Source organism: Leptonychotes weddellii, chromosome 5 (assembly GCF_054177405.1).
Source record: "Leptonychotes weddellii isolate Sample4059 chromosome 5, ASM5417740v2, whole genome shotgun sequence".
NCBI lineage: Eukaryota > Metazoa > Chordata > Mammalia > Carnivora > Phocidae > Leptonychotes > Leptonychotes weddellii.
In genome coordinates this window covers 32,152,197-32,178,089 of record NC_138373.1, presented here as the reverse complement: position 1 = coordinate 32,178,089, position 25,893 = coordinate 32,152,197, and the positions used below count along the sequence as shown (strand labels likewise).

General features: G+C 43.8%; 2 protein-coding genes across 12 annotated transcripts in view; one reads left to right on the top strand and one right to left on the bottom strand.

Annotated features, from left to right (window-relative positions):
• The window catches only part of LOC115937050 (cytokine-like nuclear factor N-PAC), a 35,710-nt gene extending 25,358 nt beyond the window's left edge, over window positions 1-10,352 (bottom strand). For 2 of the 7 annotated variants that reach the window (XM_081820110.1, XM_081820111.1), the window contains exons 1-3: window positions 10,224-10,347; window positions 9,149-9,185; window positions 8,012-8,091 (exon numbers count right to left, since the gene is read on the bottom strand). In XM_081820110.1, the coding sequence (XP_081676236.1) occupies window positions 8,012-8,091; window positions 9,149-9,185; window positions 10,224-10,261 (155 nt within the window). In that variant the 5' untranslated portion in view covers window positions 10,262-10,347. Of the gene's footprint in view, window positions 1-8,011; window positions 8,092-9,148; window positions 9,186-10,223 lie in introns of all 7 variants that reach the window. The other 5 variants (XM_081820113.1, XM_081820115.1, XM_081820114.1 and 2 more) reach the window with 5 other exon arrangements.
• A 96-nt stretch (window positions 10,353-10,448) lies between these two features.
• Window positions 10,449-25,893, top strand: part of UBN1 (ubinuclein 1) — a 37,350-nt gene continuing 21,905 nt past the window's right edge. For 2 of the 5 annotated variants that reach the window (XM_081820104.1, XM_081820103.1), the window contains exons 1-7: window positions 10,450-11,159; window positions 15,648-15,935; window positions 19,233-19,319; window positions 19,883-19,978; window positions 20,346-20,480; window positions 21,190-21,293; window positions 21,999-22,437. In XM_081820104.1, coding sequence (XP_081676230.1) covers window positions 15,687-15,935; window positions 19,233-19,319; window positions 19,883-19,978; window positions 20,346-20,480; window positions 21,190-21,293; window positions 21,999-22,437 — 1,110 coding nt within the window. In that variant the 5' untranslated portion in view covers window positions 10,450-11,159; window positions 15,648-15,686. Of the gene's footprint in view, window positions 11,160-15,647; window positions 15,936-19,232; window positions 19,320-19,882; window positions 19,979-20,345; window positions 20,481-21,189; window positions 21,294-21,998; window positions 22,438-25,893 lie in introns of all 5 variants that reach the window. The other 3 variants (XM_081820106.1, XM_081820107.1, XM_081820105.1) reach the window with 3 other exon arrangements.

Genomic DNA, 25,893 nt, shown 5'->3' with positions numbered 1-25,893 from the left:
CATGTTATCTATGGCTAAACAAAGCCACAGAGAACGGAACGATGAACAAAGACTCAGATGCTGTCTCATTGCATAAAGTTCCAACCAGGTGAGGTAAGCAGGTACCTTCTAGTGACCAACTCATCTTAAAGTCTGAGACTTGCTATGATAGAATGAATTGGTCTATTCTATGGGGAAGAAAAACGGAATTATATTTTGACCTTACATTGCCTGGCAGGTACACCACTGAATGGACCCTCCTGCTTCTCCTCCCATTTAGTGTTTCTAAGGACAGACCACCAGAGCAGATGCAAAGCCACACATGCCCTGAAAAGCAGGTTAAGCTGTCCTAGGAGATGACGCAAATACCAGCGATAAGGCTTAAAGGGCCACGTGCTCTGGACATGCCTCTTCCTTCTCTGAGCTTCAGGTTAGAAGCTGAGACCCACACAAGTTTTGGTGTAAGATCAATGGTGTGGTTTTATGGAGCTTCCTGAGATGGGACAATACACTCTAGGCATACTAATCCCTGCCTTCCTCTCCCCACATGAACTAGAGGAAGTGGAGAGGTAAGGACATGCGTGGAGGACGCACCAATAATCCATGCCCATTTTTCCATTGAAGCATTTTAAGTGGATTACTGATTTCTGCCAGAAGAATGGTACAGTCAAAATTCCATTCTGGCATTTGCATCCTAAAATGAAATTTTCCTCTCTGACCATTTTTGAAAAGTGAAAATGGTTTGCTAAAAGAATGGACAGTATAAATATCAAGAGGATAAATCCAAGAAATATTAATCTAGTTAAGAAATCAGCCTATTGTTGAAGCACTGTAAAATTGTAAATAAAAAGCCAGCCCAGGGCGCCTGGGTGGCTCAGTTGGTTAAGCGGCTGCCTTCGGCTCAGGTCATGATCCTGGAGTCCCGGGATCAAGTCCCGCATCGGGCTCCCTGCTCAGCGGGGAGTCTGCTTCTCCCTCTGACCCTCTCCCCTCTCATGTGCTCTCTCTCTCTCATTCTCTCTCTCAAATAAATAAATAAAATCTTAAAAAAAAAAAAAAAAGCCAGCCCACCAGAGCCCTAGTTGGATTACCTCTTGAAATCGAGCCAAATTGAAATCACTTTAGCCTTCTGAATAGAGTTTTTTCTCTAAAGGCTATATTGCAAAACCCTGTCTCCTTAAAGAGTATGCTTTTCAGCCAGGGCTTCAATAATGCACCATTCTCACTGAGGCCCATCAGCTGGGCCTGGTATGCAACTGGTGCTCAATAAATAATCACTGAGTAAATGATGCCTTCCAAGCATATTCAGAGGGGCTGGAATGATGGCCCCTGGGTTAAATGTTCTAAGGCTTTGGTGGCCTTTTCTGGTTGTTGCTGTTGCCTGTACATTTTTGTTTCTGTTTTATCATGACCCTGAGATTGAGATTTGAGCTGCGATCAAGAGTCGGGACGTTTAACCGACTGAGCCACCCAGGTGCCCCGTTTGTTGTTATTTTTTTAGGTGACTTCTGTTTCTGTGATATGAGCTGCGACTTATGATTTCCTTCTTATCATCCTCCTGATGCCTGAAAGGAGCTGGATCTTTTCTACCTAATTTGCTGCTGGGCTGGGAGTAAAAAATCAAGCTTAGTCAAGTGGTGTGTAAAATATGGGCCTTTGCTTTTACGTACAAGGAAGTAAATCCCATTGTTTGTAGTGGCAATCAGTGATGTCATTACAAAGAACAAAATGGAAGGTCCCTTAAGATAATTGGTTAAGTGGAAGAAAGCAAGATGCAGAGCAGTGTGTGGACTACGTTATCACTTGTGTAAAAACAAGGAAAAAGGAATATGTAATTTCTTGATTCTGCACACAGTGTCTTTGGAGGGGCATGCCATAAGAAGCTAGTATAAGGGCGCCTGGGTGGCTCAGTCGTTAAGCGTCTGCCTTCGGCTCAGGTCATGATCCCAGAGTCCTGGGATCGAGCCCCGCATCGGGCTCTCCGCTCAGCGGGGAGCCTGCTCCTCCCTCTCCCACTCCCCCTGCTTGTGTTCCCTCTCTCGCTGTGTCTCTCTCTGTCAAATAAATAAATAAAATCTTTAAAAAAAAAAAAAGAAGCTAGTATAACTGGATGCCCAAGGGCTGGTAACTGGGTGGCTGAGGGACAGGAATGAATGGAACTGTTTCACAGTTCATAGCTTAATTTGGGGGGGGGGGTGCCATAAACATGTATTATCTTTAAGAAACAACAAATCAACAATCAAGGTCTCTGCTGTAGAACATGGGCTGCTCTACCCAGAGGGCTGCTCCCATGACTTCCTCAGGTGGGTAGCTACTGCCTGGTTGCAGGTGTAACTGCACCTGTAACACAGCCAGGAGCAGCAAACTTACCCTGGTATTCTGATACACCTCCTGTAAATTCTTTTCATTTGCGAATATAAACTTTCCACTATAAGCCACTCTCAGATTACACACTCCACTCAAAATGAAATTAAACACCTCACATTTTCAAAAACTTCCATAATTCTGACCTGCTTTTCCCTTAGGTTAAAATCATACCATGTACACATCATATTAAACATGTGGGTCTACGAATAATCTCCAAAACTCTCACGTATGTGTCTCAGACTTTGCATGACACAATGACCTGGGTGGGGGTGGGGGTGGGAGGGAGAACACACACGTGTCAGCACAGTCCAAAGGTGAGAACAAAGACGGGGACAGAAGACATGAGTTGCTTTTCCATCTAGATTTGAGTAGTACTGAGCAAATGATTTGTATGTTTGCCCTGCTTTAAAACCACCGAAAGAGGCTGAAGATTACTGAGTTGTTACAGCTACAAGTCTAAGCTGTTCATAAATCAAGACACCCAAAAACCCACAAATCAAAAAACAAAACAACCAAAAAAAAAAGCCACAAAGAAAATAAGAGTTTGTCAGTTAATCTCAAGCAATGATTATCATACAGACATCAACAAAGACTTGCAGATAAAATAGATTTAGAAAATTCTCTTTTCAAAACTTGAAAACATTCCCAAATGCTGGAGAAGGCTTTCAAACTGCGCTGTCTATGCCAATATGGTCAGCTGCTTCTTTTGTGCCAGATTCTTTAATTCTGGTGCATGACACACCTGCTCCTGGAGTCCACTGTCTCAGCCATGAGGGGAGTCACCCGTAGGATGGATGCTGGTGCTGGGAGAGGAAAATCTACTCAGTGCTCTCTAGGACAGGTATTGTCCAGCCCTGGCAGAGGGACATTGCTGGCTCAGTCCAAATAGCAGCGCGCTCACCATCCATTTGGCTCTGTTCTCCAGCTATTGCACAGTGTCGGATGTAGGGAAAGCAGGGCGATCAGGTGCCAGGCGAAAAGAAAGAGGGATGCTTGGATGGCTCCAATCTGCTTGTAATTACAAGCTACAGGTTCTTCTCCAAGAGTTACTTTAGTACTCACTTCATACCTTATATCTGCCTTGATGAAAAAAGTATCTCAGGTTGGGATCCTGGACATTCTATCACTGAACTCCACAAATCTGCCTCTCAGTGTACAAATCTGTTAAAAAGTGAGAACCAGAACAAATATCCTATCCATTTCCCGAAATGGCTGTTGTAGGATCAGGTATGAAGACTGCTACAGAAACTCTCAGGTGGTCATTTGGGATCTACCCTCTTTTGCCAGTAGTGTTCTCTTGAACCATTTGTCTCTGAGCGTTTTTGAACACCCACAGACTAAATGAGCTCCCTCCATTCTGCCATCCATGGCCACTGATGAAAACTTCAAACCCTGAGCTCAGTTTCTATTCTGATGGGCAACTCCCTGTCCAAGGTGAGCTCTCATGTGCCTGAGACCACAACTGTGGGTGGGGTCACCTGGCAGAGTAGTCCAAGTTATGCTAAAGTTATTTTTCCCTTTGTATCTCCATGAAATAGAAAACAACCATAAGTAACCCCCATACTGGCCATCCAGGCTCAGACAGCTGAATCCAGCCATCTTACTAAGTCCTTCCCCTTCCAGGGTCGGCTGGACAGGACATCGGTTAGGAAGGTCTGGTCTTCTCTCTTCCTAACAGAACATCAACACAATTTGTCAGATGTTTTGACAGAGGAAGGGAGAGAGAAAAACTAGTTTTCTCGAAGACTGAAATCTTTATCTTTCTTTTTTTTTTTAAGATTTTATTTATTTATTAGAGAGAGAGAGTACAAGTCGGGGAAAGGGAGAAACAGGCTCCGTGCTCGGATCATGACCTGGGCTTAACTGACTGAGCCACTGAATTCTTTATCTTAAGGAACTACCCTTTTCACTCTTTAATAAAGATCCCTGCTAATATTAAAGAAATCTTATTTATAAATATTTTCCCCCATACATAGTGTTCAGTTTCGAAAAGGAACGTCTCTGACTGAATCCTATATTGCTCAGAAATTCAGGAGCAGCCCCATGGGGTCAGGCCCTATCCACCAAAGTCAGAGCCTTGTAACCAACATGTGCAAGGAGCATATGCCCCTCTCCCTTACATCAAGCATCAAAGGTGAGGTAGAGCCCAGTTTCTTCTGGAACCACCTATAGCCTTACCCTTCACAAAGCAGTACTCATCTCTAAAAGTCCACTTGTACTCCCATCTAAAGCGCTTCTCAAAAGTCTGTTTCCTACAGTACTTCTTATGCATGCCCTAAACTTGGTCACCACAGCATTTGTTCTACTCACAGTGCCGCTATCGGAAATGTCTGATGATTTATGAACAGGTCAGTGTTTACCTCCTTAGGGTCATTCAGCATTTCATCAATTCTGATTGTGCTCTTTTTCAGACTTTACTTTTTCACATTAAAGAATCCTACTCTTTGACTGACTTGGTCCCCTTTTCTGATCTTAATTAGTTCCATCGGATCCCTTTGGGAGCATGGACTCAACTGCACATAGCACTCCTGGCAAGGCACAGCATAGTTTTTCCATAAAGATAGAACAATTGAAAAAAAAAAAAAAACGTGGAACAATTTACTGTTTTGTGTTTGAAGCCTTTTTGGTCAAAAGAAAAGACCTGGGGGCCCCTGGGTGGCTCAATCAGTTAAGCGTCTGCCTTGGGCTCAGGTCATGATCCCAGAGTCCTGGGATCAAGCCCCGTGTCTGGCTCCCCACTCAGTGGGGAGCCTGCTTCTCCCTCTCCTCCCTGCTTGTACTCAAATAAATAAATAAAATCTTAAAAAACAAAAAAGCAAAATAAAACAAAAAAACAGACCTGGCTGAAGTCTTTAGGAATTTCCAATACAAATGCCTTCCTTTTTCAAACAAATCCTAAGTTTCCCTTATTTAAAGCCACCTGCTTCTTACCAGCTATTCTCTCCCTTGTAATATATATATATGTCCACCTGAAGTTTACTGAACCCCTGCTGTATACCACACCACCATACGAACAAGTGGCACTATTTCTCCTGCATAACTACGAGGTAGGGAACATCATCCCACATGTGGGCAAGGACACAAAGGCTTAGAAAGGTGAAAACAGCTTGCCCAAATTGTAGGGCAGTGAGATGGCATCTGAATGCACAGCAGGCCAGCATTAAATCCAGAGTTCTTTCCTCAAAGTAATTCCCTGGATACTTCACCTTCAGATAATTTAAAGATAGTAAATAATGTCTGCTGATCACTGATCACTAAGAACCCTTCTCCCTTCAGAGAAGTGCTTGGAGATCCTTACCCATTTCCTTTCATTGTCAACCGCCTAGCCACAAAAGATAATGTGTTGGTCCTGTGACAACTTGTTTTTTAATAAGTTTTTATGTGGAATTCTACCAAGGGAGTTTTATAAGCTTAAAGATATTATATCTAACAGTTGCCCAAAATCCACTTGCTTATGAATCCCCTCAAAGAATTTTAGTTAGAAATCACATCACCACCACCACCACTACTAACACCATTAGGTTATTTTTGTGTTCAATAAGTGCATCCCTTTCATTGGCTTCACTTGTGTACCTGATTAAGTGCTGAAATGCACTCAACTCCAATTTCCTGTCTCACCTGTAGTATTTTTTATACATAGGCATCCGTTTACTCTTCTGACCTTCCGGCATTTTTTTAAATTATAAGAACACAATGGCTTTCAGGCCTCCTGTAATCTGATCAAGCCCCTACTTCCCAAGAGTTTCCACTTTTGTTTTAGACTTGTACATCTTTGTTTAGCTAACCAAATTGGGTCAACCATATTGCCTGTTATTCTCAAGCACAGTTCTTTACCCCAGGTGGGGAGCCTCTCTCTGCCCACGCATCCAACTTAACACCCAGTTGCTCACAGTATTCCCACTGCCTGCACTGCCCTTCTTCTTCCTGTCTATTCAAATTCTATCTGTCCTCCAGAGGTAGATTCTAACTCCATCTCTTCCGTCACCCTTCTTCTTCCTTTTTTTTTTTTTTTGATGTGGAGCTCGATCCCAGGACCCTGGGATGATGACCTGAGCTGAAGGCAGACGCTTAACGACTGAGCCACCCAGGCGCCTCCCCCACCTTTTTAAAAGATTATTTATTTATTTGACAGAGAGAGGCACAGCAAGAACAGGAATACAGGAGAGGGAGTGGGAGAGGGAGAAGCAGGCTTCCTGCTGAGCAGGGAGCCCAATGTGGGGCTCGATCCCAGGACCCTGGGATCATGACCTGAGCCGAAGGCAGATGCTTAACGACTGAGCCACCCAGGCACCCCTTCCATCACCCTTCTATGACCTGACTGTTCTCCACTGATCTCTCCTTGTTCTAGAACGCTTTAATAGTCACCTGTATCACTTACTCTGCACTTATTCCCATCTGAACTGTTTATGTCTTGTCACCTGAATTCCTGAAAGGCAAGGACCACAACATTTGCTTTTCTCTGGAAGTTCCTTTTGGTGTCAACAATTCGAAGTGTGGCTGTACAATTAGCACTTGTGTTATATACCAGGACAATCTTTCTTGTAAAGTCAGTGGCATTACCAGAACATTCAGCTTCCAGAGTGTCTCTGCCTCTCACAGCTCTGGGCCAGTGACTCCCTTGAGTACTGTCATCAAAAGGCTGCTAAGTTGTTTTGTGACAGAGAACTGGGTATATTGGTATACCTGCATGGTGAAGATAAACATGCCATTTAAACTCTAACCCAGGGGGTGCCTGAGTGGCTCAGTCCATTAAGTGTCTCCTTCAGCTCAGGTCATTATCCCAGGGTTCTGGGATGGAGCCCCATATCAGGCTCTCTGCTCAGTGGGGAGCCTGCTTCTCCTTCTCCCTCTCCCCCTGCTTGTGCTCCCTTGTGCATGCTCGGTCTCTTTCTCTCTGTCAAATAAATAATAAAATCTTTAAAAAACAAAAACAAAACAAACAAAAAAACCCCTCTAATCCAGGCTGAGCACTCTGGCATATAAACTCCTGAATGAGTGAAGAACACTGTTTATAAGAGATTTTGCTATAGAATATCATATATCACTTTATAGGAACATATATTTTAACCATTGATATTAGATTCCTCAGAAAACTCAAATTTTTCAAACCCCAGACTACATTTTTCTCTAAAAATCGTAAGTAGAAATGCAAATACTTAAACCATCTAGCTACACCCAGGTAATCAAATCCATGTAATAACAAGAAAGCTGAACAAATCACTGGAAACTCAGGTAAATACACATTCTCCTCCTCACTGTGACCTACATGGCCTATCACAGAATCTCAAATGAATGGTTCTGATTTCACTGTAAACCTCATACATGAACCACAATGATAACCAGCCATTAAAAGAGAACCAAACATGGCCTTAATAAAAAGACCTACCTATGGGATTCGATAAAGAGATGTGAGAAATAATCTTATTGTGATTATCATATTTAGAAGACAGTGAGTCCTATTTCTCACTTGACTGAAGTTGTTATTGGTCCCAGGACAATTTCTATAAGCTAAGAATAGTACCTTTTATTTAGGTATAAAGCCAGAACAATATGCCTGACAGACTACAGTAAAAATGAACTAGGGTCCTTAGAATATTCTCACAAGCAGCTCAGATCCAGGGCAACGCCCAAAGGGAAAGTGAAACTCTTGATGAGCACTACTCACTGATCTTCTGTTCCAAAAAACTTCACAAAGAAGCATTTCTTTCCACGCGGTTTCTTCAAGTCTTTGGGTGGATTAACAATCTGGGGAGTAAAGGGGGGGGAAAGGTTTTTCCACACTTCTAAGTTAGTAAGAAAAAAAATGAAATAAAACAAAAGGAACAGGCTTAAATAGAACCCAGGCAGTACATGTCCAAGTCTGGCACTTTTCTACTGAGATGTGTGGAAATGTGCAAATATTCTAGAAGTTCCCTACATCTACCATGTAGCAGTGTTCAGTAGGTAGAATATCCCTTCTACTGCAATGGCTCTGTTTTAAAAGCATAAGATCAACATCAACTCCCCCAACCACGTGACCCTGTCATCACTGAAGAAATGCAGAGAACACTTTTACATATACTTCAGTGAAGTAATGATGTTAGGTGGTGACTACTCTTACCGTGGTAAGTACTGGGTAATGTATAGAATTACTGAATCAATATGTTGTACACCTAAAAACTACTACGACATTGTATGTCAATTATGCTTCAATTAAAAAAAAAATTGTGCAGGAAGAGTTGAGACAGGTAATGATGACAACGAAGAACTGAGGCAATGAAAATGCCATATTGTAAAGAGACAGTCTAAAGACATTTCCTGGGCTCCTAGCAAGAATATAAAAACAGAACATTTGGAAAGCTATGACGGATCGCCTCATGCAAAATCTGGAATGCCAACTTCTGCAAAGATGCACTGGAGCAGCACATATGGTAACATGGAAAGAAGATTTAAACTTAGTTGGGACAAAAATACTTTGACTTTTCACTAACCTACATTTAGATTCCTCTCTTCCTGGAGAATTTATTTTCTTCTCCTTTTGTTACATTTAAGTGTAAAGCTAAATTCAAATTAGAATTGATTTCCAGGATTAAAAAACTTCACCAAAACCATCTCTGATTCAAGAGATTAGCACTCACTGCAGATTAAATGACCTGGTTTATATTATATTGTCTTTTCTAAACAAACGGAGAGTAGAGAAAGAAAAACTTATTTAAATAGGTCCAGTTTAACTAAATGCCAGAAATTGAGGGGAGTGAATCTTACATTCTCCACCTTCTCAAACTCAACTTCAGATCTCTTCCATTTGTAGCAAGACACTCACCTTTCCTGGCCAAGGAGGATACCGGCCGAGTTTCCCCCTAGAGAAAACACACAGTCAGCATTTGCCCTGGAAAAGCCAGTCCATCTCCTTCAACCCACTCAACATGAAATTTATTTTCCTAACTCTCCACCTGCAACCTCAAGTGCCAAAACAAAAGCTGGCAAACAGGAGTTCTTAATCTGGCTTCCACAGCTGGGCCCAGGAGCCCCAAACTCTTCAGAAATGGAATACAAAAGTGCATAAGGTATGTGCATTCTTTTGGTGACAAGGAATACAGAACAACAAAACCAATCAAGAGTCACTTGTCTAGAGCCTCCCTTGGCGGGGGCTGGGGGGTAGTTTGCTCTGTAAACACAGACTTCCCCTTACAAAGTCTGGTTTAATTCACCGTGAGACCAGCCCGGCTTTGACAAATGCTAACGGAAACCCTCCTCTGGGTCGAGAAGTGAGCTACGTCGCTCCAGGGAAGCGGCGACAGTCAGTCTTGGTTCGGGCGGTTGTCTGGCACACAGAAGCAGACCACGAGAGGCACCCAAGAAGGCACTGGTCACTGCCAAGCCTTCGGCTGTAAAGGAGAAGTCTCCCTTCCATTTCTTCGCGGGGCAGCGCCAGCAGTCCGGTTTCGACACCCCCAGCCAAGCCGCCCGCACAGGTCGGTTCCATCGCAACGCGAGTTTTGACGGGCTTGCCCAGGCGAGATGGCCCCGCGGGCTCCCCGGCTCTCCCGCTTTCTGGGGAGCCTCAGGAAGACCCCAAGGACCCGGCGTCCGCGGGAGCTGTGCGGCGCCGGAGACTCCCTTCACGGTGGCCGCCGGCGTGCAGGTGCGGAGCGAAGCCCTCCCCCGGGCGGCCCTGGGGCTCAGAGCCCGGCCCGCCGCGGCCACTCTCGCCCTCAGTCCCCCGGGGCCGGGCTGCCCCTTCCGCCCGGCGTCGCTCCCAGCGCCGGCACCTCGTCTCGCCCTCTCTCCGCAGCCTGGAGCGCATAGAAAGGCAGCTCCGGGGCTGGTCGCGAACCCCGCGCCCAGCGGGGGAGCTCCCCGGCGCACCTCGCTTAGCCCTGGCCGCCCGGACTCACCACACCAAATCGCCGAGCCGCAGACTCACAGCCGCCATCTTACCACCCAACCACCGCCGACGCACGGGCCGCCGGGAACATCAGGTCGCCCCGGCGCCGCCCATTGGAGTGCGCCCGGCCACGTGACGGGGGCCGGCTGTCACCGGCCACGCCGCTGCCCTGACGTCACCGCGCCCGCAGGATTTCATTGGCCGGCCGAGCGGCACGTGACCCGGGTGCCGCGGTCTCGGCGCGCCGGAGCCCGGAGACTCCCGGCTCCTTCCCCCTCCCTCCGGCTCGTGACAACGAAGCGCCCGCGGTCTGAGGCGGCGGAGGTGGCGGCGACGGTGTAGCCGTTCGAGTGCGCGAGGGAGCCGGCCCTGCGGCCCGCCCCGCCCCTGGGCTCTGGCCTCCAGCCCCCTCCCGTTTGCGCTTCCGTTACGGCCGTTACTCCTGCGCGGGGGCCGGCCGTGTCTCCGCACCGGGAGCTGCCCTGACGGACCTCGGCGCGGCCTGGAAGCCAGCCTCCGCTCGCGCCCAGGGCCCGCGCCGGGCGGGCTCTGAGTGGCCTCGCCCGGGGGGCGGACGGGTCTTTCGGTGCGCGCTTTCTAACGGCCGGCGTCCGGGGAGCGGCTCGGAGCCCGCGTCCGCCGCCTCAAGTTCTCCCGGGGCGCCACTGCAGCCTGCCCAAGGTCCCGAGCTGCTCGACCGACGTGGAGCCGGCGTCTCTCCGCTTCCTCCGGGGCCGGCGCAGCGGCACGGCCGGCGAGGCTCCCCCTGGGCGCGTGGGGACCCGGCCATGGGCCGCGGTGCGGGTTGGCCGCCCGCCGGGAGGCATGGCTCGGGGGCCGGCCGCTAGCAGCGCCGCAGCCCGGGCGCCCGGGCCGGCATGAGGACGGCCGCGGGGGGACGAGTGCGGCCCTCGGGGCCGTAGCCTGCGTCGCGCCGGGGACAAAGGTGCGTGTCTTTGTCGGGACCGGGCTCTCACGTACGCCTTGTTGTAGTTTGACACTTTTAGAGAAGTTGGGAGCTGGCTGTTGTGACAACAGGAAGGCAGATGCTCGCGTAGTTTCAGTACGTGAAAACGAAGTCATTGAATGGGGAACTGTTCACAGCAGTTCAGCATAGGGCCCAAACGCTCCGGGTGGAAAATAACGATTTTTGAAAAGGTCCCAATCCCAGTTGCAGACTCCAATGTCTAAGTGTCGACTTAGAGTTTTGCTTGAGTCGCCCTCTGCTTGAAAAGGTGGCGGAGGTTCACACATCTCCTGTAGGTGTTTTTGTTATAGGGGGACTTTGGTTGTAAGAGTGTTTTTTTGTGTGTTTGTTTAGCGAGTTGGCTTGTCCGCAGCTTGGTTTTTCTTGGATTTCAGTTTCCCTAAAGTACCGGCAGTTAGTTTCAGGAGCTGTCATTTACTGTTTTATATTGCCTTAAGGACAAACCGGTAACTGAAAGCACATTTAAGATTCCAGGAAACGATTTCATAAAATTCAACACACGTTCCTAATTTTAAAACTCTTAATTTTTGAGCAATCGAAGGATATTTTAATGGTTTGATAAAATATGTGAATTTTAAATCAACATCCCAGTGGACCTAGAGGCATTCCCATGAGAGTCACAGCATGGCAAAGAATATATGTTTAATATTATCCTGTAAGTTCTAGCCAATGCAATAAGACATGAAACAAAAATAAGAGACATTTCAGAAAGAAGAAAAAAATCTCCGGGAATGACAGGACAGCCTATGGGGGGGGGGAGCCATTAAATGAGTTCAGTAAGGAGACTAATTACAGGGGTGCCTGGGTGGCTCAGTCCTTAAGCCTCTGCCTTCAGCCAGGGTCCTGAGATCGAGCCCCACATCGGGCTCCCTGCTTGGTGGGGAGTCTGCTTCTCCCTCTCCCACTCCCCCTGCTTGTGTTCCCTCTCTCGCTGTCTCTCTGTCAGATAAATAAGAATCTTAAAAAAAAAAAAAGAATACATAATCATACAAAATTAAGTTTTTCTGTTTCACCGATAATCAGTTTGAAAATACAACAGTTAAGAGGATGTATAATGAAAAAAAAATGTGTAATTCCTGGGAATAAACCAAGATGCAAAAGAAGCCTAGTGTTTCTTTGATAACACCAGTTGAGGTTTTTGGGAGGGATGTTTTTGTGTGTACAATACTGTGCTTTTATTTAGAATGATGTTCAACTTGTTAAAATTGAGTATTTAAATACCTAGTTTTTCTTAAGCCTTTTAAGTTTTACTCCCACATTTTTTTAAAAAATATTTTTATTTATTTTGAGAGAGGAAAAGAGCAGGGTCCAGAGGAGCAGAGGGGGAAGGAGTAGAAGGGGGAAAGAATCCTAAGCCGACTCCAAGCTGAGTGGGATGCGGGGCTTGATCCCAGGACCTGAGATTATGACCTGAGCCCAAACCAAGAGTCATTGAACCAACTGAGCCACCCAGGAGCCCCCCAATTACAAATTTAAGAATAGGGGGCGCCTGGGTGGCTCAGTCGTTAAGCATCTGCCTTCGGCTCAGGTCATGATTCCAGGGTGCTGGGATCGAGCTCTGCCTCTGACTCCCTGCTCGGCCGGAAGCTTGCTTCTCTCTCTCCCACTCCCCCTGTTTGTATTCCCTCTCTCGCTGTCTCTCTGTCAAGTAAATAAAATCTTAAAAAAAACAAAAAACAAATCTAAGAGTAGTTATATAAAAATAAAAATATTTGACCCTTGACAAAGCTTCAGTTAAGGTATCAGTTTAAAAAATTACATTCCGCTAAACAGTGAACTCTTTTTGCAATGTTGAATACCCTTAAATGTTTTAAGCTGCATTTAAAGTTTTTATTCTTGTTTTTTTAAGTTTTGTTTTTGTTTTGTTTTGGGCGTGGAGCCCAGAGCCAGTCTTGAACTCACTACTCTGAGATCAAGACCTGATCAACCTACTGAGCCACTCAGGTCCCCTGCATTTAAAGTTGTATATGTTTTTTCTCTCAAATACTTCAAACTTCTAAAATGGTAAACTTGTAAGCCTGATGGTAAAATCTTTCCAAAGACATAACTCATGTAATCTGATAGATGTAGAAGTCAGGTCTAAATGAACACTTTCAAACTTCTATTTTTTTAACCATTTCAAATTAAAATTGTAAGTCTAATAGGTTAATCATTAATATGTCTGATTTTTCTTAAATGTTTCAAATAATTTAGTAACAAGTAGCAAGTAATTATCATGATGATTATAAAATTTAGTACAAAATCTAACTACTAAGTGTTAATATGTTACAGGTTTGATTTACTTTATTCTCTAGTCTTATTTCTAAAGTCGCACAACTGAGAGAAGCAGTTTTACCATCTAGGTGAATGAAGTTACAATGTCTAAAATTTGGACCATGATAAGGTTACATTTTAAAAATTACTTCCTGACAGGGACAGGAACCTGGTTGCCCCTTCCAGGGTGAACTTCCTATTATCCCATCTGTTAACTTGAAGATTCCCTTCTTATAGTGTGACTTTGCCTGCTGTGTCAGTGGGGGACCTTTAAGCCTCAGCTTTCAGCTGTGATTTATTTTCACAACCCAGGGCATCATGAATGTCCTGGGGGCCTTCAAAGTTTTTTTTAGAGGAATTTCTTTCCAACATTTTAGTGCATGATGGTTTTTTGCACTACCAACCTGTTTTGCTGCTAATCACTTTGCTGCCTACTTAGAATAATTTTAACTCTTCATTTTTAGATATTTTATTGCCTGATCTTAGCGATCACAATTTTTGGTCATAGTAGAAAAAAATGAACATTACATGTATGTAAGTAGACATTCTTATATGTGGATATATGTGATATGTGTAAATCTTCCTGAATTAGTTACTAATTATTCATTACTGTCAAAATACAGTGAGCTTTTTTTTGAAACTTGTCAGAATGATTCCTAGGTTGACGTGAAATAATAAACAGGCTGGAATAACTATTATTTTTAAAAGAAGAATAATAAAGATGAATTTTTGATTGAAGATATTAAAATATACCATAAAAATTTTTCAAAACAGTATAGTTTTGGTTAAAGAATGTCTAGATTTACTAGATTAGACTAATCTAACAGGTTGGATTTCCATAATAGATCTTAAGATGTCTAATACATTACTATATAGCATATGCCAAGTCAGCAGGGGAAAGAAAGGTTAGTGATTGATGCTGGGAAGAAGCCAAGTTAAAGAGTTCAGTGTGAAAACTAAATTAAAATTTCTTTTATACCTCACTTCAAATTAAACAGTAACGAAGCAGGAAAAAGTAGTTGTAAGAGGTATGACAAGCATTGTATATCTATATCAAAATTTATAGATTATAAGAATAAATCACTTTTAAAAAGCTGCAATTTTTTCCCAACCATTCCCTTAATGCTGGATATCGAGGTTGTTTTTACCATTTTCCTGTATAAACAAGGCCGCAGTGAATATTTTTATTTAGTGTCATGGTAGAAAGTTCATACTAGAGTGTGAGTTTAAAAAAGCAGGACATAAGATTATACCTGAAGCACACACACAAAAACTATATATATAGTGTGTGTGTGTTTGGATATTTATATTCCATAAACCCTTGGTATTCTGAGCTTTACAATCTATTTTGACCATTTCCAAGCAACTTTGAAGGTCTTTGGCATGTGATAATTTTTCACTTTGCCGAGGCCCAGTTGTGGGTGGACAGAGGCTGGTGTGTTAGGAAATGAGCCGAGCCACACTCCTGAGACACTTGTTTTTTACTTACCCCAGAGGAGGCAGTACCTTCTGTGAGCTGTTGAAAACTTTCTCATTGTAAATATGGGCCCTAAATGTAAGTGTACTGCTGGTGATGAAAATATAGAGATCTTAAGAAAGATGATTGTCAGCCAGAAAAAAAAAAAAGTGTTAGATAAATTAAATGAAAAATATTCTCTGGTGGTGTTTGCAGTTTTGAGGATTCTTTAAGGCTCTATCAGCATGGATTCTCTAACATATAAGAACTATTGACTAGGCATAGAAAAAAAGACTAGAAAGAAGTATGTTGAACACTATCTCTGATAGGATTTGGGGTGATTTGCATTTATATTTAAAAATGGTATATTTAAGATGAATAGTATTGAAGAAGAAAAAAGCAGTAAATGGTAATTAAGATCAACTTAACAATGGATTCTTTTTTTTTTTTAAGATTTTATTTATTTATTCATAAGAGACAGAGAGAGAGAGAGAGGGGCAGAGGGAGAAGCAGGCTTCCCGCTGAGCAGGGAGCCTGATGCGAGACTCGATCCCAGGACTCTGGGATCATGACCTGAGCCAAAGGCAGATGCTTAACCATCTGAGCCACCCAGGCGCCCAACAATGGATTCTTCTTGACAATGAAATTCTTTTAAGCTTGAATCTGAATAGCTGAACAGGAAAAATCATCATTTTTATCATCTTGGTTTGACCTGGCCCTTCTTTTAATGTTAACAGAAGCCATGCAGTGACACCTGCTAAGACTTGTTGGTAGCCATGTCGGAGCCCCACAGGGTCCAGTTCACCTCTCTCCCAGGTTCTCTGAATCCTGCATTTTTGAAGAAATCCCGGAAAGAGGAGGTTGGGGGAACAGAACAGCATCAGGACTCTGAGCCGGCTGCAGCAGCTGTTCGGATTACACTCACCCTCTTTGAGCCAGATCACAAGCGCTGTCCAGAGTTCTTCTACCCGGAGCTGGTGAAGAACATACGAGGGAAGGTGAAAGGCCTTCAACCTGCAGACAAGGTACACCCCAGCAGCCCCAGACTCAGTCTGCAGATATAATGTGTGGGACATCCTGTGCAAAAGGGACTTCTGGAAGGTGGAAGCAAGATTAGAAAGGCTCTGGCTATCCCAAGATCACGGCACTCAGTCCAAAGCAGTTACAAGGTGTGCTGGTTTTGCCTCTGGGCAGGAAAGGATAGAATTCTTTCTAGAACCATTCTCCTGATTTATGCTAGAGAGAACACTGTACATCCAAGGCTAATATGAATTATAGCTAATAATAAACAATGAAGCCTTTCATGCCAAGGTGTACATGTTATGTGTAAATGTGACCAGCCCCTGGCTGTTACAGCACCGGAATTTTGTGCTGGACATTTTTCTTTTCCAATGGAATCTCACTGTGCCTGGTGTGAGGGCAGACAAAAAAAGACACTGACTGCTCATGTCTTCTGAACAGTGAGATTCAGGATAGTTTCTTTACTTGGATGGATAGAAACCTATTTTTATGGGAGTTTTTTTATATTTTGTTTGTCAGAATTGGGTTGTACCTTTCAGGTCTTTTGAGAATCAGTTTGATTTCTTAAATGTTTTTTAAAATGACCTATTTATTTTCCTGGCAGATTTGTTATGCTCTTTAGTATGGAACTTCTCAAACATGCACAGAATAGGAGAGTAGTATAATGAGTCCCCATGTACCCATCACCAGCTTCAGCTTTTACTGATGTTCTGATAATTCATTAACATTGTAAAATTAAAAAAAACTATTTACTGAATTAAATACATTAAAAAGTGCATATATGATAAATTCATAACTTGATGCGTTTTCACAAATTCAACACACCCTTGTATCCTGTGCCTGGATTGTAAAATGTAATATTTTCCAGGACACCAGAAACCCTCTTCCTGCCCTTCCAAAATACTACCCACGCCCACTGCCCTGATTTTCGACAGCTTAGATCAGTTTTACACATTTTTGTGTTTTACATAAACGGAACAGAATCCTACAGCACGGGTAGGAAATAGGTGAAGAGCACAAGCACCTACCCTGGTGCACTATGCTAGGCTTGGAGGCAAAGGTTAGTAGGGTCCTGCACTTGGAGTATTTTGGTCTCTAGAGTGGCTCTTAGTAAAATGAGGATCAGCCTAGTACCTGGCTGACAGGGTGTTTGAGGGTAGAATGAGATCATGTAGGTACAATTTTTAGCGGCATAACTCAGTGGCCAGTGTTCCTTCCTTCTAATTCACTGTTGTGCTGTTGGGGGTGAGTGCCGTTGGTTAGGAGGATTATCTATTTTCTTTGCTCAGACAAAAATGTGTTTCCTTGATTAAGATCTGATTAGCTGAATGGAGGCCAGGAAGTTTGTGCCAAGGGTCAACCTTTTATATGAGGGCTATTGGGCAAGATGAGAAAAAATAATTTCAAATCCGTTCATGATTCCTTTTCCAAAGTAGGAATGGGATCTTTTTCCTTGAGAGGAAGAGACAGTAGCAGGAATTGGTTGAGGTCTTTATATATGGGCTCAACTGAAATTAGAACTCTAGTGCTCTGATTTCACCTTTCTGAGGGATCTAGAAGTTCTTCTCCATTGCAGAAAAATGTTTGGAGCATACACAGAGAACTTTGGATTCAGTTTAAGGGTTTCACTCCTGGACTTTAGATTCAGAACCCTGAATCTTTGTGTCTACTCTGTGGTTTTCAAAGTATTATGTAATCTGACAGATTCATATAGTAATTCAGTTAGCATATGTTTCTTATAATGTAAAGGCACTGGGTGAGATGCTGAGGACTATATAAAGGTGGAGAAGCCACTATCCCAGCCTCAAAGGAACTTTCAGTCTTGTAGGTACTTTAGAATTATGCCAAAACAGGTACCAGGAGTTACAATGTGGCAGTTGTTTAAGTCTGATACAAATACAAAGCCCTGCAGGGCTTGGACAGCAGAGAGCTTACATCCTGGATGCTGTGTTTGAACAGAGTTGGACCTTCATGCATGCAGGAAGTAGTACTTTTTGGACAACTACTCTTTGCAAGACATAAGAGAGTACAGGTTGTATCTAGTACTGCTCTAGATTGGTGGAATTTTTTTAACCTTTTTTTTTTTTTTTAGATTTTATTTATTTGAGAGAGAGAAAGAGCACACAAGAAGTGGGAGCACCAGAGGGAGAGGGAGAAGCAGGCTCCCTGCTGAGCAGGGAGCCCAATGTGGGGCTCGATCCCAGGATCCTGGGATCATGACCTGGAGCCGAAGGCAGATGCTTAACCGACTGAGCCACCCAGGCGCCCCAGATTGGTGGCATTTCTTAAAATTATTTTAATCACTTAGGTTGTATGTGATCATTATAGAAAACTTTAGAAGGTACAGATGAGTGCATGTTTTAAAGACCACTCACTTGTGGCTCTTATGTGTACGTTCCACAATATCTCATTTAACTGGTCCTTCATGAGTGGATGGGATTCCAGTGGGCAGGGATGGGAGGGTGGGGTAATAGAGTTTTGTCTTAAGATAGGCATCCAATCTTCAGTGATATTGGTCTACTCTGAAGTCTTAAATGTATTTGGCATAGGAGTCTTTTATTAAAATTAAGTTTCCTTGCCAGAGAAGCTTAAAGTCCAGCTCTGGAAAATTTACTTGAGAAAAATGCAACAGTAAGTTTATGGAGTAGAAATAAACTTTGGAAAACCACATGAAAATATTTGGAATGCATATTGACATTGGGAGGAAAGACGAGATTACTGATCCATCAAGATAAGCTTCCAGGGAAAGGGAATGCTGTGAACCTGGTTTTGACTTTTGGTAGCAGTGAAGGAAGTCCAAGTTCATACCACTCTACTAACCAATACAGCAGAATAGCTCTCAAGGGCTTGCACTACTTTCACTGCGTTCTTAACCTTTTTGAGCTGTTGACTGCTTTGGAAGTCAATGAAGCCTATGGACCTTCTTAGAGTAATGTTTTTAAATGCGTAAAATAATTTTTAGGGTTACAAAGAAAACCAGCTATATTGAAACACAGTTCTATACAGGTTGAGCATCCCTAACTAAAGGCCCTTTGCTATGTTTGGAGCCCTCTAGGACCTAATGCTCTGGTGGGTGATTGTAGGCGTTTAGTTTTGTTGAATTACATGAATGGAAACTTTATTTTCTTAAGCAACGAAGGTAAACACTTTTGGGACAGTAGCATGTATTTTTTCTTGTCTTTTTTGAAACAGTTGTTTTTATTATGCAGTTCATGCGTATTGAGTAGTCAGTGCAGGTATTATGAATAGGATTGTGGGAATTTTTTTGTGACTCTTATTTTTGTGGAATGGTCTCTTTACAGAAGAAAGATCTCTCAGATCCTTTCAATGATGAAGAAAAGGAAAGGCATAAAGTGGAGGCCCTTGCCCGGAAATTTGAAGAAAAATATGTAAGATTCCTCTCTTGGGCAACAAAACAACCTCGTTGAGTGGGAGAGGTTTCCAGACATTTTTATGTTCCTTTAGTGGATTATCATCTAAACAAGTACAGAGGTTGGAGAGAACAAAATGCAGTTATTAGATAAATGCATTAAGGTACAGACAATGCATGTGGCAGGCACTAGTATATGAAGCTAAGTGGATGAATGAGCAAGAAGGGCGTTTTACTCCTAGAATTTATGCTTAGAATAAGAGTTTTGATACAAAGCATACAAAGCCATTTAGTTCCTTCTGTCTTAGGCCATTTTGTGCAGATACAGATCTGTTCTATTTTAGAAGGTCTTTAAGGGAATGGGGTTTGGGGTGGGCTTAGGGATGTGTGTGTGTGTGACCCACTGATTTACAACCTTTAGTCACTAGTTGATGGAATTCAAGGCAACAATTAATTCTGTGTATCAGAAAAAGCACGTGACCTTAGACTTAAAACATTTGTTGTTAAGAGGGTAGGCCTTATGCTATGGGTTTTTACCATAGTTACACATGGAAAAAGCACATGACCTATTTTAAATTTTAGGGTGGAAAGAAACGTAGAAAAGATCGGTTACAGGACCTGATTGACATGGGGTACGGTTATGATGAATCTGACTCCTTCATCGATAATTCTGAGGCGGTAAGTCTTTACTGAAAATGCCATTGGAACCACCACACCCCAGCTTCTATTGGTGATGGCCTGGAGGTGGAGATTGGGTCAGTGTGCGCATGCCCTCTGTGAAGAAAAGGCTGCCCTGGTGAGTTAGAGAGAGAGGAAGTGACATGCTTGATCTGGCCATGGTTCCCTCACTGAAAATGATGACCAGATCTGTCCAAACACCTTTGAGCTAGGACATTTGTGGTTGACCAGAAGCAGGCCTTAGCACGCTGTCTGAAAAGTGGCAGAAGAACAGAGTCATATCTGCTCTGTCAAGACCCACTCTGCACCTTTGGACTATTTATTAGTACCAGAACTTGGAGCTGACCATTTGTTTTCCCCCCTTCAGTATGATGAGCTTGTTCCTGCTTCTTTGACTACAAAGTATGGAGGATTTTACATTAACTCTGGAACCCTGCAATTTAGACAAGCATCAGAATCTGAGGATGACTTCATTAAAGAAAAGAAGAAAAAATCTCCAAAGGTTAGAACGATCCTTGCTTTTGGATTTCAGAAGTGCTTTTTTTACATGACTTTATAAGATCAGTAGGTGACTTGCCAGAATGTCTGCTGGTTTAGGATGGCTCAGGAGCTTGGTGGAAAGGCATGAGCCCTGCCGAGGCTGACAGGTCACTACTCACACCTGTACTGTGGCCAGGTGCTGTGGACCTGGAGGTGTCCACGCCTGTGTCCCAGCAGGCTCGGCAGGGATTTGTTTCTCAAGGTGGTCTCAGGGTGGGGACTAGGGCAGTGAAGGGTGTGGAGTGAGGGGAGTTTGCACCAGCCTTGCTGTGTCTCTTCTGTGGACATGTAGAGGACTTCAGTTCCCAGGGCTGTCACCCCAACAAAAACAAGTTAGCCTTAAGATGACTGTATTTTGAAATCTGCCCACCACTGCCTGTATGTTTAAAACAAGAGGTAGGGCCCATATACAGCTAACTTGAACTAGAAAAGTTTCAGGCTACAGAATGGCCTCTTGCCTCAGCCTTGGGTGCTTCCAGGAGACACTGTCAATGGGAACACTGTATTGACCTGCAGGTCTGTGGTCCAGGGACCGATCTGAAAGCTGTTGCTCATGAAGGAAATAAGGCAGCTCTCAGGATGTCCCCTGGCGGAGCAAGGCCAGTGCTGTGTAGTGCACTTGCTCCCTGAGTTAGGGAGCCGTGTAACTGTGCCTTGTCTTTAATTCTCAGAAGCGGAAGTTGAAGGAAGGTGGTGAGAAGATAAAGAAGAAGAAAAAAGATGACACTTATGACAAGGAGAAGAAATCGAAAAAGTCCAAGTTTTCCAAAGCCGGGTGAGAGGCAGCAGCTTCTTTGCTAGGATAAAATCTGAACTGTTAGGGCAGGACACCTGGGAGCTGACGTGCCCTCCTCCTCACAGCTTCAGAAGAAGCAGCAGGGCCTGGCCTTCTGTTCCCCTCACGCCTCCCACAGTGCCCTCGTGGGCATTGGTGCTCTCACATTTCTGTGTGTCAGACATGGGACTTCTCTCTGGCCCTCTGTCAGTGTTGGCAGCGATTTCTGTCACTGTGTGACTGCTGATGTTTCTTGTTCTCTTGGGCACCCCTCCTCTGCCCCAGTTCTCCTTCCGTCTCTGCCACTTCCCTTTGTCTTCTGTGGTCCTGCTGTCTTCGCCTCACTTGGTCTCACCCCAGCTGCCCTTCAAGTTGCTGCTGCTACTCCTGCTTTTTCCCTTTAAATATTTTTCTTGCCCCCCACCCCTTTTTCGCAACCTTTTATTTCAGCCTGGCAGTGGTTTTTAAAAACACATCGGATATTTAGCATTCTGTGACACTGTTTTGCTAACCTGTATTAAATCTCAAGCTTTGGTCCCAGCAAGAAGGAGCTCCATATGCCAAGAGGAGGGAGGAGGACTAACAGGGTGGCCTTGTGACTGAGGTTCCTGGAGACAGTTGCGCTGGGAGCAGGGGCTGTCTCTCGTGAATTTCCCTTTTGAGGTGTACTGCAGCCCTTGTAACCAGTTTCGTCCTTGCTTGCAGCTTCACGGCCCTCAATGCCAGTAAGGAGAAGAAGAAAAAGAAATATTCTGGGGCTTTGAGCGTTAAAGAGATGCTAAAGAAATTTCAGAAGGAGAAGGAGGCTCAGAGAAAGAGGGACGAAGACCATAAGCCCGTAGCGGTCTCGTCGGTGGAAGCTCAGGGCCTGCGGGAATTGGAGGGCACCTCTGACCCCTTGCTCTCGCTTTTTGGCTCCACTTCTGACAACGACTTGCTCCAGGCAGCCACTGCCATGGACTCGCTGACTGATTTGGACTTGGAGCAGCTGCTTAGTGAGTCTCCAGAAGGAAGCCCCTTCCGTGATATGGATGATGAGAGCGATTCCCTTGGGGTGGGACTGGACCAGGAATTCAGGCAGCCCTCTTCCCTCCCTGAAGGCCTGCCTGCACCCCTGGAGAAGCGCGTTAAGGAGCTGGCTCAGGTATGGTGACACAGAGTGGCCGGGCTTTCCTGGAAGCGGTTTGGGCAGATTGACGCTGGTTCTGCATCACATGAAGCTCGCTGCCCAGAGCAATCCTTAGCGAGTTGGCAGTTTCAGTGTAAGCTTTTCCAAGCTCTCTTCTCCCAAGTGAGGAAACCGTGTAAGCTCTGCGCATCAGGCATCATTTTTAGGCCTTTTGTGGTTCTTTCACTCCTGGAAAATCTACTTTCTTCTCGGGGGGAATTTCTGTCTTTCCATTTCCTGCCTATCAGTTCCTTCCCCACAAATATCTTTCCTTTGGTGCAATAGACTGACACTAGTGTTGGCAGCAGGCAGCTGAGGCACAGATCCGTCATTTTAGTAATCTTTTGCAAGTTTTCAAAATTCACAAAAGTTTGCAGATGAATGTTACACATAGAGTACGTGCTGAAACTGGGTTTCCGTTGCTCCTTGGACTTGCCCATCATCAGCGTTAGGTAGTGATTACAGAAATGCCTAAGGTGTGGTAAATGAAAAGGAGCTGAACCTTAATATTGTCCGTGAACCATTAAAAACAGCGACAGTCTTTGGGCTATAGCAGCCGTTGGCAATTGGGAATTGATTTCTAGAGTGCTGAGAATTGTCAATTTGGTAATGTATTATTGGCATAAACCAAGCATGGGTCGTTAGTTATGATGACTTTTAGCCAAAAAACGTTTTACCTTGGGCATCATGACTTACAATGCAACTCCTGTGGCATTTATACCCTGTAGCTTAAGTATTAAGCCAGTGATTCTCACAGGATTTCAGAATCACTGTTACATGAAATCTCTCTTGTGTTTTAGGGTAGGGTAAAATGTTAACCACTGCTACAAATGATTTTCTTGTTTCCAAGAAATATTTAAGCACAACATGCAAAGTAAAGCAAATGTCTTACTTGGATTTCTAGTTCTTCCTCGTTAGCCTATGTGCAGTATTCTGTTTGAATGTGATATAAATGAATTGTGCCATGTTAGGGATTCATAGTATATCTTAATAGGACATGAAGGTGGAAGTAGTTGAATCTGAACTTGGCATGTTTAAGCATACTGTTCTGTGTTTGCTCTCAGAATTTATGTTTAAAAAAATTACTCCTTGTTCTTCTCAATCCTCTGGTTTGTAATCAAATTGTTTCGTAGTTTCTGAAAGTCTTGTTAAGTAAGTTGAGTGAGGTATATGTGGCAGTAGCCAGTTGTTTCTTTAGAGAAAAGTCAAAACCATTCTTGGATGTGTCCCTACCCCCACCATAGGTAGTGTTCTAGTCTGATAACTTAGACTCATTATTTCAATTTCTTGGGAAAGATGGACCAATTCAATGGAAACAAAGTGGCTTAACATGCATCGGCGTTGGGTTATGATTCAAGAAAGCCTCGCTTTCTGGAGTCCCCTGGATGAACCCTGAGCAAGCAGTCCTTCCTCAGTGATTACCAAGTTCTCTCTTGGGACAATGGAGACAGGGTTCTGGATCCCACAGATAAAGTAGGCTTGGGTTTTGGTGGGAAGGGTGACCAAGACAAATTGACATACTGAAATGAAAATACAGTGTTCGTATGTGAAATCGATACACACTCATCACCTGGCCCTTCTACTATAACAGTGTTAAGAAACTTTGGGAAATGAGGTAGAAAATGGGGATTACCCATCATTCTGCCAATCTGAAAACTATTTTCAATTTGCTTATTCCTTTCTAGCTTCTGTGTATGTTTTATGCAGTTGTAATTATAGTTGTGAATAATTGTTTCCTGCTTTCTTCACTTAATAAATATTATTCTAAAGCCCTCATCACTTTTGATGGTTGCATGGAAAAAAAGGCTTATTCTTGGAAAGTTACTTAATGCCATTCCAAAGGATCCCCAGGGGCTCCATTCCCACCAGGGCCTGTACTTGGGTACTTGGAGCCTCCTGCATGTGTGCACAAGTGCTCTAAACCCATACCTCTCTGAGAATCTGCTGGGAAAACTATTCTTCCCAGGGGAATTCCAAAAGTCACCCATGGATATTTCGATCCTTAATAAGGAGCCCTGTCCTCAGTCTTAAACTGGACATTTTGTTTTTAAAATTTAAATTAAACCTAATGTGCATAACTGTAATGTTAGTAGTGTTATGTGTTTCTCACTTTATTTTTCACTCCCCTTATTTTGTTTTTTCCTCTTCTTTATAAGCTTGTTTACATTTAAAATTTTGGCCCTAGATGATCATAAGTGTATCAGTTTCTACTGTTATCTAGAAAACTGCCCAAATCTTAGGGCTTCAAAGAGCAGCAATTCATTTCTCCTGACTCTGGGTGGCTGGGCAGTTCCTCTTCTGGTCCTGCTTGGTTCACTCTTGTGGCTGCATTCGCTGGCAAGTTGGCTGGGTGCTAGGACGGCTGGGACGTCTGTCCCCTCCCTCCTCTGATCTTTGATCCTGGGTTTCTTCAGGGTATGGCAGTTTCAGGGCAACATTTCAAGAGAATGAAGGTGGAAGCTGCAAGGCCCATAAGATCTAGCCATAGAAGTTGTGTGTTCACATCACTTCTCCCACTCTATTGGTAAAGCAAGTCGCAAGAGCAAACCAGTTTGGAGGTTTGGGAAATTAGAGGCCACCTCCCTGTGGCAGAATGCATGTACTGGGAGGGAAGGGATCTGAAGTCCTGTTTGCCATCTACCACATTCCCTAAAAAGATTCTAATCTGGTATGTATTCATCCCTTAGGGATTAATATTTGCTGTGGGAAGCAAAAATTAGATTTACCTTCTAACTAGATGTGATGCTTAAAACTTTGAAAACTTACATATGTTAAAGAGGTATCCCAAGAGGGCCGCCTTGGTGGATGCCCAAGCAATGGTCACTGTTTTTTATGTTAGCCTGTTTTTCATTTCCTGTTTCCTTGACTGTACATTTTTATAGACCCCAAGGAATCCAGTGGTTTGATTTGATGGCCTTACCCTGTCTGCACTTAATATTCTTGATTGTGCCTTTTGTCTTGGTTGGTGGAAAGTTCAGGTGTGTTGCCGCCCCCCCCCCCCAAGGTTATTTGTCTTGATGTAGTTTGGCAACTACTCATCTTGGTCCATACAGATGACCCAGGTCTGTTGACTCAAGCATAAAATGGGAACAATACTGAGGAAAGAAAAGAAACAGAAACCCCATGTCACCCACTCCTCTAATCTACCTGCTCACAGCTTACCCTCCTATAGACTTAGAACTCCTGCATCACAAATCCAGGGAGACCTGGATCCAAGGAGAAAAAGGTAGAAAAAAACCCCAAAAACTAACCTGTTTGATCTTTTCTAAAAAGAAAATCATACCAGCAAAAACAGGTACAGTATATAAGGTTCTGATTTAGGTGCTAAGAGGCTGTAAGTGGCTTTTCTTATAATTAAAACAGCTCATTAAAGGGCTGTTGAAACTATTATAAATCAGCATGATTGGGCTGTTTGGTTTAACTTCATTGCCT